Source organism: Lithobates pipiens, unplaced genomic scaffold (assembly GCF_037356315.1).
Source record: "Lithobates pipiens isolate NorthernLeopardFrog02 unplaced genomic scaffold, aLitPip1_a1.2 Scaffold_28, whole genome shotgun sequence".
NCBI classification, from domain to species: Eukaryota; Metazoa; Chordata; class Amphibia; order Anura; family Ranidae; genus Lithobates; species Lithobates pipiens.
Genome location: NW_027507789.1, coordinates 201,258,436 through 201,280,565, shown reverse-complemented (window position 1 = coordinate 201,280,565; position 22,130 = coordinate 201,258,436). Strand labels below are relative to the sequence as shown.

General features: G+C 42.8%; 1 protein-coding gene across 1 annotated transcript in view; it reads left to right on the top strand.

The window, feature by feature from the left end:
- The first annotated feature begins 1,677 nt into the window (after positions 1-1,677).
- The window catches only part of HRH3 (histamine receptor H3), a 35,446-nt gene continuing 14,993 nt past the window's right edge, over positions 1,678-22,130 (top strand). Inside the window, exon 1 of the mRNA XM_077460281.1 lies at positions 1,678-2,238. Within this exon, the coding sequence (XP_077316407.1) occupies positions 1,995-2,238 (244 nt within the window). The 5' untranslated portion in view covers positions 1,678-1,994. The remainder of the gene's footprint in view (positions 2,239-22,130) is intronic.

Below are 22,130 nucleotides of genomic sequence, written 5' to 3'. Positions count from 1 at the left end.
GAAATAGATAAAAGAATATACAGACGTCATACAAAAAAAACCCCACTATAGCGCATTGATTTCACTCTAATGCCAGCCACGCAATATTTCATGGTAATTTTAGGATGTTCTTTTTGGTTCCTTTTGGTCCACCTTAACAGAACGCAAAAATTGAAATCTAAGTAAACACTTTGTTTAAACCTTAGAAGCACATAATCACCTGTACAGCAAAGAGAGAGAGCATATAAAATATAATGTATGTAGGAGTATGTAATGTACAGCACAAGATACAGAGTACAATGGTCAGAAATATGTTATGTACAGCACAGGGTACAGAGCACAATGGTCAGGATTATGTCATGTACAGCACAGGGTACATAGTACAATGGCAAGGAGTATGTAATGTACAGCACAAGTTATAGAATCCAACAGTCAGGATGGAGTATATAACATACAGCTCAAGTTACAGTACAACAGTCAGGAGTATGTAATGTAGAACACAAGTTGAAAGGTGCAGTAGGCAATAGTATGTAATATACAGCACAGCGTGCAGACTGCAGCAGTCAGAAATATGTCTGGGGGTTTGCATTCTATGCAGGCATGTAGTGTCCTCTTACCTTGGTGGTCAATGGAGAAGTGTCCTCCACATTAGTAGTCAAAGGAGAAGTGCTCTCACATTGGTGGCTAGTGGTGAGGTGTATAAGGAGAAGTGCCTCCTTATATTGGTGGTCAGTGGTGAAGTGCCCTTTTACACTGATGGTCAGTGGTAATGTGTCCTCTTGCATTTGTGGTAAATGGCGATGTGACCCTTTATGTTTCTGGTTATTGGTGATGTGTCCCCTTACATTGGTGGTCAGTGGTGATGTGTCCCCTTGAATTGGTGGTAAATGGAGATGTGACCCTTTATGTTTCTGGTGGTGTTCCTTTACATTGTTGGTCAGTGGTAATGTGTCCACTTGAGTTGGTGGTAAATGGTAATGTGGTAATGTGACCCTTTATGTTGATGGTCATTGGTGATGTGTCCCCTTACATTGGTGGTTTGTGGTGATGTGTCACCTTACAGTTCTTAGAAATGGAGAGGCCACGTAACATGCGAGTCATGTCACAGGGACTTTCAAGCCTTCATGATCTTGCTGCAACAAATTTATTAAAACAGAAATTAAAGGTAAACTAAAAGGACATTTTACTTTAGTACAGTTGCAATGTTTCCTAGAAATCATCTCCTTGAATTATTTTTTTTATGCCAGTTACATTTTACCAGGGCATTACAAAATAAAATACCTACACTTAGACAATTTTAAACTACATTGCAAGCGATGAAAAAAAGAAAGAAAGAATCAAGGGCGTATAAATAAAATAAACATACTGGCAACGGCTAGGGTAATAATGACCCTCCAATTTAACTTAAACCTTTTTACCTACACAAGACCAGACACCTCTCCAGTGAATGCAGAGCCCCCAATAGCCCCTGTAAAGCAGTGCCAGACCTGCTTCATCATTCAGCAAAGACTGAGTTAAACAAATTCCTTTTCAAAGCTGATTTCCAGCTGATTGTGTCTGATATTTATAACCAAGCTCCTCTCTCTCGCTCTCAGAGAGGTTGTGGAGTGTGTGAATTGTGTGAGGTTCTTCGGCTGGAGGTGGGAGGGAGAGCAAGGGAAGGAGGGAGGTTCAGTCCTACAAGAGAGATGGTTGGGAGGAGGTATCTCTTCATTACTGGAGTGGGGCAGAGATTCAGGTGGTAGGAGAAGCAGATGGGCTCAGACAGATAATGAGTAGCCTCTCAGACAGACACTACAAACAAGAGCTGGGCTTCTCTGCATAAGCCTAAGTTGAATTGGAAAGGACCATGAGAAGACAAATGCCTTTGGATATTAAATTAAGTCCACCTCAAGACAGCCAGGTTCAGTTTCACTGTCCATCTACGACGGGGAGCTAAGGATGGCCAATTTGTTGACTTTTATCAATGGTTACTATGCTCTCTACCTAGAGGTTTATTAAGCTGTGGTGCTGAAATGGCCAGCACCCAGCAAACTTGGCATCTCAATGACTCCTGGAAGGGCAATGGTGGAGGAACCGGCTTTCCAGGCAACTTTGCCTTCTCCTGGACTGTATTCTTGGCTGTTCTCATGGGGATCTTGATAGTCGCCACAGTGTTGGGCAACGCTTTGGTTATGTTGGCTTTTGTGGTAGACTCCAGCCTTAGGACTCAAAACAACTACTTCTTGCTCAATCTGGCCATCTCTGACTTTCTAGTAGGTAAAGTATCACTCTATTTAATGTCTATCACATTTTCCTCATCTGTATAAAGCCAACAGACTTTAACCATACCCCCTGCTTCAACAAAAGCATATGATCTCCTGCCACTGAAATAGTCAGGCTACAGAGCCAATTTAGCAAAAAGCCAATTAGGTTGGCCATACATTATAAATTTTTCTTGTTCAAGTTCTTTTATCTTGACCTTCAACTATGTCGTGCCAGGGCCTGCCTGATTGCATACAAATTGAAAGTGTTTAGGTTTGACCTCATATCATATGGTTTTGGTAAATGTAAAGAAATATTTTTACGAGGAAGTTGTATAATGTATGGCCAACCTTAATCAAGTGGTATGTTTTCAGGTTGTGGAAATAGATTGAAACACTTGGAGGAAACCCATATCCCCAAAAAAAATTCTCTTTAGGGATTTGGATTTGTTTACAATTTGCATGAAAATTTAATCTAGATTTTACAAAATCAGATTGAGTACTCATGGCTTAGGCTAGATTCGTGTTTGATTGTTAACTAGATATATATGTAGGCTGTATAAACACTCTGTGACCCATAGTAACCAATTGGAATTTAATTAGTTACTATGTCGCTATACAATGCACAAGATTTCCAATCCTTTGAATGGCCTGATTGAATAAGCCAGTCTCTAAATATGCATTTACTGTAAACCAGCATATCACATTTAAGTGTAAAGAACTACTGAACTTGCTTTTAATATATAAAGTCAAGGATTTAAGTCTCATATGAATTCTTACAAACAGCACAAAAGATATATAGAGAGCTTTTTTAATGCGTGAAACAGAAAGTACCATTAGGTATATCCCCCTGCTGCTGCCTTCAATGGGCTGCATTTCACAGAAGAAAACCAAGCACTGCAGCCTCACAGTTGCTTGTCAATGCTAACCAAGCAGTCGGTAGGTAGAGATACTGAGTGGACAGTAACCTGCTGGTCAGTTACCGGGGTAAAAACAAGAAACTCTTTAAATATCCACCTACCCCCCAACAGAAAAATGACTCTACTATAAAGTTTTAGTAAGACCCATCAAGGTTCCATATCGAAGGTTACATAAACATCACTGTGAAAAAAATGAAGATATTTATAGGCATGCTATAATAGGAGATAATTACCCAATCCATACAAGATTGCAAGCTCTTTAGCCTAAGCGCCACTTAAACCGGTTTAAGGGACCACATCCCAAAGGGTTTTTTTTATTCTTTAAATCTGAACATGGATTTCTAGTTGCCCTTTGAGGGATGTCTCTATCAAGATGAAGATCATGCAGTAAATATAACAAAATATACAATTTCCTCTCCAATTTATTATTATCCTGATCCTTTACAGATACACAGCCACCCTCACAGTCCTATATATCTGTAGAAAGTGTAGGGGACTATACAGATTCTATTCAGAGCCATCTCTTGCTTGTGAGCGATTTCGTACAAATCACTTCTGGCAGGGTTAATTATCAATGTCATTTTCAGTTCTGGCTCTACTTGTCAAGTAGTTTTCTGAGCCCAGAAGGAACGTAATAAAATGTGTGATACAAATTAAGTGGGTTTTGCTTTACACGGGTCTCAGCGTTAACATCAGCATTAAAGGTATACTAGGGCATTCTTTTTGGGGAGGTATACACAGACCAATCTGTCATACAGAACAAAATGACTCGAGAAGTCTGCCTACCTTAGCCTGAGTCAGATCTCATCAGGACCTGTTCTGATCTTTCCTAGCAAAGATATAATGCACAGATTGGGTAGTGAACGCTTTGTTCTATTTTGATGATTGTTTGCAGGTATTATATAGCATGTAGGGAAATGTAAGAATGCCATAAAAATAACTGCCTGCCAGTGCTCTTCATATATTCTGCTATTTGCCCCTAGATTGAAGAAAAATTTCAGACGTGATTGCCTTGATTGCATTTACAGTATTGGATTGTGAATAGCCAACCCCCACACAGGAAAATGTTTTAGACTACCAGATGAACTTGCCCTACAAAAGTGGGCTTGTACCATTAATTGCTAAAGCAGTCACACCTGACTCATGGCTTTGCTTTGGCACACGTACTTAGCTGAACAGTAGGCATACAAAGAAATATACCCGCCAAAGTATTTTTCATTACAGCCCCTTCATAGACCTGACTGTGGGATGAGACTTACAGGTCTTCTCTACCCACCACCAACCCACTCATTGATTGGACAGTGAAAGGATAAGCAACAGCCCACCTCTCTGTCATTCTGCTCTCTCCTCCCACCATCAGGTTTCTTGTTAGCACATGAGTGGTGCTTTTGGCACACTTTGCATCTTCTCCCTCTTTCAGTCTGAGCGCTGCTGTACCAAGGTCACAAAAAAGCTAATATAAACTTGAAGTGGTTGTAAACCCTCACATACAGCCTCTTAAAGCACACATTTTACAAGTCTCTGAGCTTTAGCAAGCAGGGAATGAGGATCTGATGTCACACAATGCACATCATAGAGCCAGGAGCTAGGTGTAATCTGAGACCTTAGTAGAGGGAAAAGACACACCCCCTTCTATACAGTCTCTTAGGGAAACATGCACAGCCGAGGCTGTCAATTAGTCTCTGTGTGCTGGGGAGAGAGGATGTCCCCTGGGACTCTGTGGTGTGGGCTTAACCTGTGAAAAGTGACTCACGCAGATAGCAGTGGAAAGAGAGGGCAGATAGGGACCCCCACTAGTTGCATTGGATTGAGGCTAGTACACACTATAGAATAGAGTTTCTCAACCAGGATTCCATGGAACTCCAGGGTTCTTCCAAATGTTGCTAGAGGTTCCTTGATTAATGAGACATTTCTCCGTATCGGATAAGTTCCCACTGACACTATTGATCTTTCTTGCTATCTGTACAGGGGTAATTATTCCCAATGGCCACAAGTGTAAGGAGCATTCTTCCCACTGACTATTACACTAATATATATCATGAGATGTAGATATAGTCATTTTTAGCAGGGGTTCCTTACATAGTAAGTGAGGTTGAAAAAAGACACACGTCCATCAAGTCCAACCTATGTGTGTGATTATATGTCAGTATATCCCTGTATGTTGCTGTCGTTCAGGTGCTTATCTAATAGTTTCTTGAAACTATCAATGCCCCCCCACTGAGACCACAGCCTGTGGAAGGGAATTCCACATCCTTGCCACTCTTACAGTATAGAACCCTCTACGTAGTTTAAGGTTAAACCTCTTTTCTTCTAATTTTAATGAGTGGCCACAAGTCTAACCACTTCCGGACCAGCCCCACAGTTTTACTGCGGCAGGTTGGCTCCCCTGCACGAAACCACTTTACTGTGCGTGGTCTTGCGGGGTCTGGATAGCAGGCGCACGCCCGCTGCACAGCGGGGGTGCCGATGCTCGTTGGCCGACGGTCGCGGTGACCACTGGCCACGAGCGATCATGACCAGGAGACACAGAACAGGGACAAGTGCGTAAACACACACTTCCCTGTTCTGTTCTGACAGGAGTGACAGATCATGTGTTCCTACTAGCTAGGAACCATGTTCTGTCACTTCCTGTAGTTAGTCCCTCCCACTTCAGTTAGAATCACCTCCCAGGGAACACAGTTAACCCCTTCACTGACCCCTAGTTTTAACCCCTTCACTGTCAGTGAAATTTTTAGAGCAATCAATGCATTTTTAATCCCCCAGACAGTTATAAACACGCCCCAGGACACACTTAATCCCTCCCTGCCCCCTAGTGGTTAACCCCTTCACTACCTGTGACATTTTTACAGTAATCAATGCAATTTTATAGCATTGATCGCTGTATTAATGCCAATGGTTCCAAAAATGTGTAAAAATTGTCCGATATGTCCGCCATAATGTCACAGTCATAATAAAAATCACAGATCACCACCATTACTAGTAAAAAAAAAAAATAATAAAAATGCTATAAATCTATCCCCTATTTTGTGGACGCTATAACTTTTGCGCAAACCAATCAATATACGCTTATTTCGATTTTTTATTTTTTTTACCAAAAATATGTAGAAGAATTCATATCGGTCTAAACTGAAGAAAAAATCTTTTTTTTATATATTTATATATACAGTAGAGGTGATCAAATACCACCAAAAGAAAGCTCTATTTGTGGGGAAAAAAGAACGTCAATTTTGTTTGGGTACAAAGTCGCATGGCCGTGCAATTGTCAGTTAAAGTGACACAGTGCCGAATCGCAAAAAGTGCTCTGGTCAGGAAGGGGGTAAATTCTTCCGGGGCTGAAGTGGTTAAACTCCCTTCTGCGAAAAAGTTTTATCCATATTGTGGGGTCACCAGTATGGTATTTTTATATTGAAATCATATCTCCTCTCAAGTGTCTCTTCCCCAGAGAGAATAAGTTCAGTGCTCGCAATCTTTCCTCATAACTAATATCCTCCAGACCCAAAATTAGCTTTGTATGCAATGGGGAGCTGCACTGACTGCATACAATTTAGAGTGTCGTAGTATAACGATTTGAGCTGCTGCTTATAGGGTGGTATATCTGAATAGCGCAGTTTCTTCCTTTGCACCCTTAATTAGCTTTGTTGCCCTTCTTTGTAGTCGCTCCATTTCCAGTACATCCTTCCTGAGGACTGGTGCCCAGAACTGGACAGCATTCTCCAGGTGCGGCCGAACCAGAGTCTAATTGAGTGGGAGAATTATAATTTTATCTCTGGAATTAATCCCCCCCCTTTTTTTTTCAATTATTGTTTTTATTAGTCATTTCAGTAAAGTTGACAATACATAGAAGTTGAGGAGTCAGTGAAATCAAGTGTAAATACGAAACAACGTGCTGTCTATATGTAATAGAATCAAGGGTGAATAAATCGTTTACATTAGCGGTTTGTGATATGGTTCAACTTCGCCATCAGCAAAGCTAGTAACACAAACCCTGATAGACGGTATTATATTAATCCCCTTTTTAATGCATGCCAATATTCTGTTTGCTTTGTTAGCAGCAGCTTGGTATTGCATGCCATTGCTGAGCCTATCATCTACTAGGACCCCCAGGTCCTTTTGCATCCTAGATTCCCCCAGAGGTTCTGCCCCAGTGTATAGATTGCATTCATATTTTTGCCACCCAAATGCATTATTTTCCATTTTCTACATTGAACCTCATTTGCCATGTGGTTGCGCACACCATTCGTTTTGTTCAGATCTTTTTGCAAGGTTTCCACATCCTGCGGAGAAGTTATTGCCCTGCTTAGCTTAGTATCTTCAACAAATATCAAGATTGAACCGTTTACCCCATCCTCAAGGTCATTTATGAACAAATCAAATAGGATTGGTCCCAGCACAGAATCCTGAGGGACCCCACTACCCACCCCTGACCATTCTGAGTACTCCTCATTTATCACAACCCTCTGAACTCGCCCTTGTAGCCAGTTTTCAATCCATGTACTCACCCTATGGTCCATGCCAACGGACCTTATTTTGTACAGTAAACGTTTATGGGGAACTGTGTCAAATGCTTTTGCAAAATTCAGATACACCACGTCTTTATCTAGATGGCAACTCACCTCCTCATAGAAGGTTAATAGATTGGTTTGGCAAGAAGGATTCTTCATGAATCCATGCTGATTACTGCTAATGATACCGTTCTCATTACTAAAATCTTGTATATAGTCCCTTATCATCCCCTCCAAGAGTTTACATACTATTGATGTTAGACTAACTGGTCTAGAATTCCCAAGGATGTATTTTCGGCCCTTTTTAAATATTGGTGCTACATTGGCTTTTCTCCAATCAGCTGGTACCATTCCAGTCAGTAGAATGTCAGTAAAAATGAGGAACAATGGTCTGGCAATTACTTGCCTGAGTTCCCTAAGTACCCTCGGGTAACCATGGAGGTGCTTCCTGTCATGTGTCATGAGGATAAACACTGCAGTTTTGGTTACTGAAGCCCGCCCCCCAATTCCCTCATGATAAAATGAGGAGAAGAATAAATTCAATACCTTCGCCATCTCCCCATCCTTTGTAACCAGATGTCCTTCCTCATTCTTTATAGGGCCAATATGGTCTGTCCTCCTTTTTTACTGTTTACTATTTTTTTTGCTCTCCTCTGCTATGTGCCTTTCATGTTCTATCTTAGCTATCCATCTTATCCTTATTGCACAGTTACATTTCTTGCTGCATTCTTTATAAAGTCTGAATGCTGATGATCCCTCAACCTTGTATTTTTTTAAGGCCTTTTCCTTTGCTTTTATATGCATTTTTACATTGGAGCTAAGCCATCCAGGATTTTTGTTCACTCTTTTAAATTTATTACCCAATGGGATGCACTTTCCATCCTTGCTGCTAATCCAAATTGTGAGTGTGATTCCTTGAGACTGGAAAGTTTCAAGTGTTCCTCTGTGTTGCAAAGGTTGAGAAAGGCTGTTATAGAAGAATACTTTTACTGTTAGTATTCATAAAAATACATTTATTGATGTATTAATAATACCATTGCTGCATTAATGTATGTATGCCATTATGTCTGCCTGGAAATTTGCTTAAAAAATCCCTGTGTCTATGAGAAAGAGAATGGCTGCTGATTGGTTGTGAGACATTTAAGTCTATTACCACCTCATACTGGCCAGATTGTTGCCACTCTGTTAGAACTGTCCAAACAACCAATAAATGTTGCCCTGTGTGGCCATAAAATAACAGAGCTGAATTGGATACCAATGATTTTTCGCTCCTATGGCCGATGGGTCAGGCTCTTTTAAGCTGACCACACATTTTACAACGCGGTTTACAATCTATGAAGCTTAGGTCGAATGGTGCAAAAATAGAAATGAAGGAAAACTGGATTGCCAAAAGAGATCAGAAAGAGATGATCAGTGTAACAATCTGCTCAGATGAAATAAAATTAAGTGCAACCAGTTTAACATGTAAGTTTTCCAGTATTTATAATTACTTTAGATCTTATGTGAATCCACCCATTCAGAGTTCAGTACAATTCTATCTAAACTGAACGAGAAAATAAATATTTAATGATCAAATAATCAGTGTTGTTATTTTAATGTTTTGCTGCAGCTTTGGCCTTTAGAGAGTCTAAAGAAGGCTCAATGCAAAACTCTCTCTCTCTATTTAACAACTGTTAAGATATTAACTGCACTGGGAGTGAATTGATTTTAGTAAGTCATCCAAAACATAGACCTGTATTGGGAAGAGGAGCAGTAAAACCTTGTATAGCACTGCAAAGTGGGAAACAGAGCCAATGTAAATATAACAAGCAAATATGGCTGTTCCTTGAATATATATAATTTCAAAGTATATATATATACAGAAAAGATTTTTAAAATATGAGTTTAGAGATTACATTTTTAGTTAGAACACTAGGAGTTGGTTCCTTGTGTCTGTATCTTAGAAAATATGATTGAAAAACTGTACATTCACTTTCAATCCTTGCTCCAACCTTGTTAAAAAAAAAGTTGTTAACGTAACCCATGACTGTTTTTGTAGGCACATTAAGTGGGACTGCCAGAGAGTAAAAAGGTTTCGGATCTGGGTCTACCAAATGATCTACACGGTAGCAGGAGGCAGGTCTTTTCGTAATGATCCCTGTGAGGCACTTTTGTTCGAACAACCTAAGGATCGTGTCAACTCCCAAACCAGTCAATCCTAGCAGACAGAAACAATAGGTGACCCAATTAACAATGGGAATTCACACCTAGGAGGCACACAATGGGGAAATGATACCACGAGAGAAAGACACTCTAATAAACAGATTATAGTAGGAGACCCCAGCATCAGGTTGTTTTGAGCTGATTATATTAACATCTTTTCTCTGAGTCTCTGAGTCTATGAGGGGGTGAAGCAGTCTTTGCTGGTTTGGGCACGGAGGCCCCAAATCTGTATCCAGGTCCTACATTTCCAGAGCATGTGTGTTTTCGGGAAGACACGGACCTGAATCCGAAGGTAGCCCTGCTCACCCAACGAATTAAATTCAAAATACTAACAACTTACAAAGCCATCCACAATTTAGCCTTCAGCAACATCACTAGCCTAGTCTCAAAATACCAACCTAAACATTCTCTTTGTTCCTTTCAACACCTCTTGCTCTCTAGCTGCCTTGTCACCTCCTTCTTTGCATGCCTCCAGAACTTTTTCCAGAGCCTTTGCAATCCTATGGAACTCCTAACCCCAACCTGTCCGATTATCTCCTACTCTAGCTTTTAGATGGTCCCGGAAAACCCTCCTCTTCAGAGAAACCTATCCTACCCACACTTAACAACTGCATTTTAATTTTCCTAATCAGTTACATAGTTACATAGTTGGTGAGGTTGAAAAAAAGACATAAGCCCATCAAATCCAACCTGTGTGTGTGCTTTTATGTCAGTATTACATTGTATATCCCTGTATGTTATGGTCGCTCGGGTGCCTATCTACTAGTTTTTTTTAATTATCTATGCTCCACGCTGAAAGCACTGTCTGTGGAAGAGAATTCCACATCCTTACCACTCTTATGCCCTGTACACACGGTCGGAATTTCCAACGGAAAATGTTCGATCAGATCGTGTTGTTGGAAAATCCGATCGTATGTGGGCCCCATCTGACTTTTTCAGTCGGAATTTCTAAAAAACAAAAAGTTTGAGAGCAGGCTCTAAAATTTTCCGACAACAAAATCCGATCGTTTAAATTCTGATTATGTGTAGACAATTCCGACGGACAAAGTGCCATGCATGCTCAGAATAAATTAAGAGACCACAGCTATTGGCTACTGGCTCGTTTATAGTCCCAACGTACGTGTTGTACGTCACCTCGTTCTGAACGATTGGATTTTCCGTCAACTTTGTCCGACCGTGTGTATGCAAGACAAATGTCCGACCGTGTGTCCAAGGCATAACAGTAAAGAATCCACTACGCATTTTAAGGTTAAACCGCTTCTCTTCTAATTTTAGTGAATGGCCGCGTGTCTTATTAAATTCCCTTTCGCAGAAGAGTTTTATCCCTATTGTGGGGTCACCAGTATGGTATTTGTACTTTGAAATCATATCCCCTCTCAAGCCTCTCATCTCCAGAAAGAACAAGTTCAGTGCTTGCAGTCTTTGCCCATATCTGAGATCCTCCAGTCCCTTAATTAGCTTTGTTGCCCTTCTCTGGACTGTCTCTAATTCCAGCACATCCTTCCTGAGGACTGGTGTCCAGAACTGGACAGCATACTCCAGGTGCGGCCGGACCAGAGTTTTGTAGAATGGGAGAATTAATGCATGCTAAAATTCTGTTGGCTTTGCTTGCAGAAGCTTGATTGCATGCCATTGCTAAGCCTGTCATCTACTAGGACCCCCAGGTCCTTTTCCATCCTAGATTCCCCCAGAGGTTCACCCCCTAGTGAGTAGATTGCTTTCATGTTTTTGCTACTCATATGCATTATTTTACATTTTTCTACTTTGAACCTCATTTGCCATGTAGTTGCCCACCCCATTCATTTGTTCATATTTTCTTGCAAGGTTTCCACATCCTGCGGAAAAATTATTGCCCTGCTTAGCTTAGTATCGTCCCCAAATACTGATGCTTATCCCACCCTCCAGATCGTTTATGAATAAATTAAATAGGATTGGTCCCAGGACGGAACCCTGGGGGAGCCCACTTTTCAAACTGGCCCAATCCAAGTACGCCCCATTTATCACTACCCTCTGAACTCGCCCCTGTAGCCAGTTTTCAATCCATGTACTCACCCTTTGGTCCGTGCTAACAGACCTTTGTTTGTACAGTAAACGTTTATGTGGAGCCGTATTGAATGCCTTTGCAAAATCCAGATATACTAGGTCTATGGGCCTTTCTTTATCTAGATGGCAACTCACCTCCTCATAGAAGGTTAATAGATTGATTTGGCAAGAACTTCATGAATCCATGCTCATTACTGCTAATGATACCGCTGTCATTACTAAAATCTTGTATATAGTCCTTTATCATCCCCTCCAAGAGCTTGCAAACTATTGACATTAGGCCAACTGGTCTGTAATTCCCTGGGATATAGCTTGGTTTTTTTAAATATTGGTGCTACATCTGCTTTTTTCCAATCTTCTGGTACCATACCAGTCATTAGACTGTTCTTAACAATAAGCAACAATGATCTGGCAATTACTTGACTTAGTTCCTTACAGACCCTCAGGTGCAAGCCATCTGGTCCCGGTGACTTATTAATGTTAAGTTCATCCCCCACAGATATTACCTTTTGTTTCACTTGACAGTCCCTTCTATATTGTAAGCTCTAACGAGCAGGGCCCTCTGATTCCTCCTGTATTAAATTGTATTGTAACTGTACTGTCTGCCCTCGTGTTGTAAAGAACTGTGCAAACAGTTGGCACTATATAAATCCTGTATTATAATAATAATAATAATAGGCTGTCATGAATCTGCAGTATAACTTTCATGCCCTGTTTGTCTCTTACCTGGTCTGTGTATCAGCCTTAAGGCCTGCACTCTGACACCTACATGGTTAAGTAATATTCCCTCAGTGTGGCTTCACCCTAGCCTCAACAGGAACCACTATTTAACACTGTGTTCTCCATGTTTGCCTTGCTGAGCAATATTGTGTGTTTGGTTTCCTGTCTCCTGCTTGCCATGTGCTCTACGTCTGTTTCTGTTACTGATCTTGTGTTGTTCTTTGACTATCCCTGCCTGCTTCTTACCCTGACCTTTGGCGTGTTCTCTGTCTATCCTTGTCTACTAGTTTCCCCAACCTTTGGCTTATCTCCTGACTATTCCTTGTTGTCCTGGGCTGCTGCATCCTCTCTATCCTCCTATAGCCTACCGTGAGTGTGAGCTGGGAGACCCTGGGGCCGTGACCTGGACCCACTTACAGCACAGTCCATCCTCCCCACTAGAGGCTCTGGTGAACACCTGCTGGCTCTTAGACTCCACGCCCGGGAAATCTTAGGCTCTAGCTCCCAGTGGGATCCGTGTTGGTGCTCCAGTGGGCCTGCCTTCCTGAACTACCCAGAGTTCTATCCGCAGCAGTCAGCAGTAGGGCCCACTACCTTAGCGGTGCACTTCTGACTCCAGCGGTGTACATCTGTCACCTGGAATCAGGTGATCTGACATAGCCCCTCCAAGGGTCCCCCAGGCACACACCTTGCAAAAATACAGCCTCCTCAAAAGCCAGGGCCCATAGAATTTCAAAATTAAATTTGACATTGGTTATTAGTTACAGTTTTATTTGACATTTCACTCTCATCACAAACTCAATGATGCTCGATTGTATCACTTTAAGGGAGATATCCATTGGTGGTATCTCTACATGGTATTATTATTTCTAATCAAGTTAATTATATAGTGACTAATTATTATATATCTAGCCTGTGTTTAGCTGTAGTTTGAGAGTTTAACCACAAGATGGCGTAGCAATGCTTAATGCACAGGTATGTGTCTGATTGGCCAAGTTGCCCTATATAAGTTAAGCATAGACACCTGCACATTATCCAGATGAAGTGCTTGCCTAATAGCACGAAACGAGTCGACCTAGTGTAGCCGTAATGCTGCTGTCGCCCCCCACTACACACCCCGAGTGACTTCATATTCAATTGCCATTATGGGTTAATTTGTGGACATTCTCTTGTCATAAAGTACTGGTATGAGCTCAATTTAGAGCTCCCTGTGCTGGTTGCTTCTGCGGAATTGATCTCTTTGGAGACTGCTGATGACCCGGACATGCAGAAACTTCCTGTTCCCTAACGCTGACTAGCAGCCACTCCATGGGTATGGGGAAATAGTTCCGCTTGTAGCCTGCCCTCTGTAGACTGGGGGTTATCCCCAACATTGTGGATTGGATTCTTTTGGACTCCCTCAGACAGCACGATCACAGCGGTATGACGGACAGCCTTTTGGTATGAATGGCACGTTACCGGCATACTCAATGTTCCTGTTTATGTGACTCTATAGATTTTTGGCTGTTGCTGTGAGTGTTCTCTGGCTGGACAAGGCTCGCGGACCCATACTGCGGAATATAGATATCTGCTACTCTTTATATTGACTGCAGAGTATCTTTTATGCAGAGTGATAACGGTTCCAGGAGAACGGGTCTGTACGGACTCAAGGCTTTCTGATCTTTTATACACTGTAAGTGCAATTTTACTTTTTTTTATCTCTGGTAATAAAGGGTTTTACACTATTTGGAGTTCTATCTTTTTTTTTATGGCTTTGATGTCTCCACCCCGAGTCCTGTTGGATCTATGAGAAAGACCCCTGGGAGTATTTACTTTACAACCCTTACTTGGAGTGGTGATACAGGGAGAACACTAAGGACCCCGCCAGGCTGGAAGACATGTTCATATCTAAAGGCCTTTTGTGACCCTCTGTAGTGGGGGGTCATGCCCTTCTGGTAAGCGGCAAATTTAATTGTGTTTTGGTGGTGGCTCAAGCACTATTGCAATGGACCCAGCAATGGATTTTTTTTGATTCTTTATGTTTTATTTGTGGAGGACTTTTGTTCACAGTTATTCTACAAAAAATAGTCTGCTGTGATTTATACACTTGGACTTATTTTTCATACACTGGGTGTGTGTTTTGTGTAGAGTTTTTTTAGTGCCTATGTTATTATAGGCATATGTTATATGACTCTATACCGCAAGGAATGAGTGATTTGCATTTATAATCTATATATGTATTTTGTTATTTATGACACAAGTGTACACTAATTCACGTGTAGAGGATATTAACTGTTCACGATTTTTCAATTGTTGCACAATTTGATGTTTATATAAGTTAGCGCGGCTTATTATTTTTCGAAGATGTGTGTAAAACCTGTGGGATTCCCCTCTAGATTTTTGTGCATCTTTTCAATAAAGTTTACCTTTTGATGATTAAAATAAATTATTTTGTTGCTTTTTTTTCCCCGCTGTGAGCAGTCGTAAGCCCTCTATGGTCTCGCCCCCCTTCCTTTTTGTGCATATTAATTCTGCTCCATGGGAGGGAGCCCGTCATATTGACGTGTTAATTTTTGATCTTCAATAATTTGGGTAGATTGATGAATGGATTCAAGTGCATTTTTATCGCTTTTTCTAGTAGGCAAGGAGCTACCCTGCAGCCCCTTCCAAAAACCCCTGTCCTGGTTTGGTCTGTCTCTCTCATCCTCTGGAACTCACTACTCTAATCTGTTTGGCTATCCCCTACTCTGTCTTATTTTAGGGGATCCCTGAAAACTCATCCCTTCAGGGAAGTCTATCCTGCCTTCAGCTTCACCTTCACCAAATCTTTTATTTCTCCCATGAGTTCATCCCTCACAGTTATCAATAATCATCCCAAGAAAACCAAAGAATAACTTCCTGAATGAAAGACCACAATGACGTCACACTCACAGGCGAGTGTTAATGGTGTGAACCCTGAAATCTCATTTCTCCAGGGAAGCCCATCCTGCCTTTAGCTAATAACCAAATCTTTTATTTCTCCCATCAGTTCATCCCTCACAGTCATTACCTTTTTTTCCACCAGCCCCTCTATTAGATTGTAAGCTCCCAGGAGCAGGGCCCTCCTAACCCTCTTGTATTGAATTGTATTACTGCTGTATTGTCTTCTTTTATATTGTAAAGTGCTGCACAAACTGTTGGCGCTATATAAATCCTGTATATTCATAATAATAACCGTTTTCTGGGTTAAAGAATTGGCACATCAACCCCTATTTCTCCCCCATCCCATCCCTTTTTTTTTTTTTTTTTTAAACAAAATTTCTTTTGAAAAAACCTATAAAAATGTATTGAATAAAAAAAGTAACCCAAACTCAAAAAAGTAACCCAAACTCAAAAAAGTAACCCTACAAAAAGCAGTTCAAGCTACAACACTGACCTCCTTTCCATTGTTGGTGTCAGCAACAAAAATGATACCCCAATGCTGATGTCAATGGATAGAATAGTGACCCCAAGGGTCAGATTAAGGCAAGCAAAGGGCTGAATCCCAAGGGCCGCAGTTTGGAGACCCCTGCCCTACAGTAATAGCTTTTTGCCATAAGATGTCCTCATTTTTTAGGTTTACTGACACCCAGTGCCATTCAACCTGGAAGACTGAGATATAATGTGAGTGCACAGCATCATGGACCTTAGTTGCCATTTGTTCACATAGCAATTATGCAGAGAGCAGAGCTAATGTCTTCAAGACAGCACTGCTTTCTGTGTTGAGGACCTTCCACAGCCAGCAGAATACCAGCAAAAAGAGGACCCTGTGCATGTGACTGGCCTGAAGACTTTTGAAAAGGATAGGAAGGTGCTTATAAATGTAGCACTCTCTAGTGCTAAAATTGTAGATAGTTTTTTTGGTGTTGAGTGTAGGAAAATGTGTGCAGGCTTGCTTAACAACCAAGCCTGTCTGTGTTTTTTCCTGAGTTGGGCAGAGATCTGGGGAGAGCTGGATGACTCACAGGCAGCATCACTGAGACCTCCCCCTTATTTCTAGAATATGCTGGAAACTTGTGGAAAGATGGGAGGGAAAGTAAGGTGGAGCTGCCTGGAGTTTTCTGAGGGCCCTAACCAATTCCCAACTTGGATTGGCAGGGGGCAGGCCTTGGGCCTGGGCTCAGGTGGGACCTTCTCAGAACCCATGGAGGTGTCCTGGCCAGGAGGCACTGGGAGCAAGGAGAGGACAGCGGGAGAACACTGTTGGACATGTCTCCAGGACAACAGGAACAGCCAGGAGGGCTGGTGAGTGGCAACCAGTCAGACGGACTGAGAGGCATGCCTGAGAGGACTAGGCTTGAGAAGTCTGGGATGGGCGCAGAGCCAGTCAGGAGGACTGTGGTGGCACAGGCAGTGGAAAGGGGCAGCTGTAGCCAGGAGGGCTGGCAGTACCTGAAGAGGTGGTGCTGGGAGTAGTAGCCACAGATAGGACAGCTAACACAAAAGACTTTAATTTGCTACACCATAGGGGCCAGCGGTCCCTGCTTTCAAATAGGAATGGGTGAATGGTTGGGCCCAAGCATAAGTTCGGGCCCGAACTTTCGTTGTTCGGACGGATCGTTCAACCATTTGTTTGTCCCCCAAACCGAACACAATGCATTGCGGCACTGAACAGTGCATTGCAAGACCTGATTGACTGAAGCAGTGAAAGCTTCAGCCAATCAGGGCACAGAGCACTGTCAGAGTCATGATTGGACACTGTCATCATGACTTTATCCAATCATGGCTCATTTCCAGCCCACAGTATAAAAGTATTCTTTCAATGGCAGCCATTTTCAGTGTGATATCAGCGTGGAGAGAGATAGAACAGTCTCTGTTCAGTGCCATTAGTGTGCTATACTGTGCTCTTTTACTTCAATTGTCAGTGTAGAATATTAGTTTAGTGTCAGTCTAGGGATAGTGTGAGTGTAGTGAGATGGACCATCATTCAGCTTTGCATAATGTGCAGCTAGAGTAGGGACAGCTCAGATAGTTTCACTGTAGTGTAGTGAGACCGTGTCATTCATACATACATTAGTGTAGAGTAGGGACAGCTCATATAGTTTCAGTGTAGTGTAGTGAGACCATGTCAGTAATCTTTACATGTATGTCTACAGTGTATATTTAGAGTAGGGACAGTTCAGATAGCGTCAGTGTGGTAACAGTTGAACACTGTCTATTTGATTGCGTTACTGCCAGTTTAATGCCATTTACTTCTGTGTGCGTTACTGGCAGTTTAGTACTATTTACTTCTGTGTGTGTTACTGCCAGTTTAAAGCCATATCGTTTTGTGCGTTACTGCCAGTTTAATGCCATTTACTTCTATGTGTTACTGCCAGTTTAACGCCATATAGTTCAGTGTGCGTTACTGCCAGTTTAGTGCCATTTACTTCTGTGTGCCTTACTGCCAGTTTAACGCCATATAGTTCTGTGTGCTTTACTGCCAGTTTAACATCATATAGTTCTGTGCGTCACTGTACGTTTGGCGCATTATATTGCAGTATATTATAGTGTATCCATGGAGTGCGTCTGTTTTCTTTTTTCCTTACATTTGCTTATAAGCACCGCCCCCTCCCTCCCAATAATGTCTGGGAGGACAACAAGGAGAGGCAGATGTTACCTTGCAGTGTAAGGGGGGCAGCAACAAATGTATCCACAGGCAAAGCTGGACATGGTGGTCAGTTCTAAGGCAGGGCATCATTTCCTCTGTTTAGTGAGTTTGCCCGTACTATCCAGAGAAAGTGGTGGACTGGCTTACTAAACCTTCCTCATCCTTTGTCACACAAGCAGAGACAAGTGTGCAGTCTCCTGCAGTTGCCAGAGTGGATAAACCTCCCTCCTTGTCCACATCTATTCCTGCCATAGCCTCAACATCAGCCACTGAGGAGTCAGCTGAGTTATTTGACCACAGCGTCAGCTACTTGCTCCTTGATGATGCCCAGCCATTACTGGGTTCAGATGTTGGTTCTGAGGTTGAGGATGACAGGAACATGAGCCTAGAGAGAGGGAGGAACACTGGTAGACACATTGACATTCATGTTCCCCAAGCCACAGCGTATTGCCAAGTTGTCTCCAGTGGTAATGATGAAGATGTAGGAGATGGAGATGATGATGATGAGGTCACTGATGTGACTTGGGTGCCAGATAGACCAGAGGAGGAAATTGAAGGTGAAACGGCACAACCCCAAGGAGGTCGACATCAAGAAAGAGTAGAGAGCAGCCACCCTATTCCATCACATTCTGCAGCTGTTATCTCTCAGCCCACTCCCCAAAGCTCAGCTGCCTGGGCCTTTTTCAGCACATCTGCAGCTGATGGCACTGTTGCTATCTGCAAACTGTGTCTCAGGCACATCAAACGTGGCAAAAATACCAGCCATTTGGGTACCACATGCTTAAGAAGGCATTTAAAGTCTAATCACTCAGCCTGTTGGCAAGAGCACCTACAAGCCACACAAAAAGGGCACAAATATGTCCCTCCTCCCCTTACCCACTTCAATCTGCCCCTGCTATACCAAGTCATTACCTCTCATCAGCCTCCACTGACAGGGATGATGGTATAGCACAGGGTGTCCCAGGTCCTAGTAGCACATCTGCCAGCAGCACACCACTAGCTGTTGACTGTAGACGGCAAATTTATGCTGCAGTGGAAAAAAAAAATACAGTCCCTGCCACCCACATGCCCAGCATCTAAATGCAAGCTTGTCAAAGCTGGTGGCTGGCTCTCCAACTTCTGTGTTTCACCCTGGTGGATTCTGCCCCCTTCCGTGAATTCGCACAATGGCAGGTTTCCAGTCGCTACTACTTTTCATGTAAGGCCGCTCCATCTCTCTACCATCACATGGAAGGGAATGTTCTGGCATTGTTGGGCAAAGCAGTCACCCATAGATTCCACCTTACTGCTGACACGTGGTCCAGCAAGCATGGGCAGGGACAATATATTTTGTTCAGAGCACATTGGGTAACACAGCTTGTTGTGCCCTCACATCTCCATATAGCTGCTGGTGATGATGCCAGACCTGTAAACTCTACCCCCTTCTCCTCTGCCACCTCCATGCCCTCCTCTGCAGAACTGTCCTATGAACATCAGGTACCCCCTAAGCGTTCAAAGGGCTATTTCATGAGTCAGGTTATGCAGTGCTTCTGCTGGTATGTTTATCTTACAGGAACCACACCGGAGCAGAGATTCTTGCAGCTATGCAGGGACAGGCCCAGAGGTGGTTCACAACATGCCAGCTGGAGCCAGGAATGGTGGTGTGCGATAATGGCTCAAACCTCCTGTCCGCCCTTAGACAGGGAAAGTTGACACGTGCCATGCCTGGCACATGTCCTCAGTTTGGTGGTGCAGCATTTCCTAAATAAGTACCCAGGGTTGCAAAGTGTGCTAAAGCTGGCCAGAAGAGTCTATAGCCATTTCAGGCGGTCATACACAGGCAGTGCTTGGTTGGCTGAAATTCAGCTGGAATTCCATCTGCCATAAACTGCCTGATTTGTGACATGCCCACCAGGTGAAACTCGACTTTGTCAATACTGCAGCGGCTATACGTGCAGCAGAGGGCCATCAACAAGTACCTCTGCGAGTATGGCATGATGACAGGCACAGGCCGCCTCAGCTTTTTTTCCCCATGCCAATGGCTGATCATCAAGGATGCATGCACTGTATTGTCACCATTTGAGGAGGCCACAAGGATGGTGAGCTGTGACAGTGGATGCATCAGTGACACAATCCCTGTTGTGTTCCTGCTGGAGCAGACTCTGCGTGGCATTATGGACAGGGCACTGGAGGCAGAGCAGCAGGAGGAACAGGAGGACTTCCTTTCCTCTCACGGCCCACTTTATCCAGACACCATCATTTCTATGTCACAGAACACACAGGATGAGAGAAGGGAGGAGGATGAGGAGGAGAATTCTGGCACTTTCATAGGCTTCAAAGAAGAGGAATACATGCGTCAATCTGTAAGCGATGGCTTTCCAACCCCAGAACCCTTGGGAGTAGTATATGGCTGGGAGGAGGAAGTTGCTCCGTGGACCGTTTGACTTTTATAAAAATGAATCAGTCCTGGATTACCAGCAATGAAGCCCCTGATGCCAATGTCACTGATTAATTCTTTTTGGGATGTGAAATCTCTGCAGGACTTTGAAGCTGCCTAGCTTTGAGGGTGTTCAATCATTTCATCTGGAAGAATGTTTTTGGTATAGGTTTCATGAGCACAATTAACACCCAAAGTAAATTTTTTTAGCAACTGTTTGACAGGTGCATATCATTGCAATTTTTTTACATAAAAGGCCAATTCTTGCTTACATCGAGAGTACCTCTATAGGGTTACGGTGGGAAGGCGCCTAAAGACCAATTTTTACCTTTATCCAAAGTCAAAATGACACCAGAATGTATTAAAAAAACCTCAAATCTTGTTCCCAGTGCACTAGATTGTGGCCTCATCATACATGGCTCCCAGCTGTTGCTGAGCAAAATAAAGGCAGCTTGCAGGGAAGATGTAATTTTTTTTTGGGCTTTATAAATGCAATTATTGCTGCAGCAGATTCTAGACATGGTACAGATCTACCACTTTACAGTTAGACTAATGGCACGTTCACATGACCGGACTTTTCGGGAGACGGGGTCCGACGGTCTTCCCAACGGACTTTCATGGAGTTCCGACGGACCTTCTGAGCGAACGACTTGCCCACAAATGAACGGACAAAGTCCATTCGAAAGTCCGTTAATTTTGAACGTGATGACGTAAGATGGGACTAAAAAAGAAAGGAAGTTCAATAGCCAGTAGGCAATAGCTTCCCTTGTGTCGTATTTGGTCCATCGGACCAACATACAGATGAACGGTTTTCCCGATAGGAATTGAGTCCGTCAGACAGATTTGAAACATGTTCTATTTCTAGGTTTGTTTGATTTTTTTAAATGAAAAACGATCGGATTAGCCCACATGTGATCGGATTGTCCGACGGACTGATTCCGTCGGACCTAGTCTGCCGGAAAGTTTGGTCATGTGTACGCGGCATAAGGGGACCACACAGGCACTATATTGTGCTGTGTTCGAAAGTTCTGGTGCGAACCGAACAGGGGTCCATTCGGCCCATCCCTACCTGCAAAGGGCATTCCATCAGACCCAGCTGAGATTGTGCTGGGCCTGAAACCTGTGCTAGCTGTTCCTGGGAGTGATTGTCTGCAAGCAAGTGTATGTGCTGGAGATTGAGGAGAAGAGATTGTTTATACAGGAGTGTATATAGTTAAGTCCCTACCAAGTTTCATCAATCAAGTGGGCATCGCATATGTACCGTTTCCCCATCCAAGTTTAATTCCCCATATAAAACAAAAACAAACAAAAAAAAAAAAATGTGCAAGTACTTCTTCTTGTGTTCGGAAATTCATCGGCCTGGCTATGCAGGGCGGGAAACTAACCACATTCACCAGCAGCCCCTGTGGGCGTAGCGCTACAACCCCCAAATAACCATAAATTACTGCTGGGGACCACCTGGAGAAGAAGGGGAGGTAAAGAATTTAGGAGAGGGACTACTGGAGCTCAGAGTTGGTC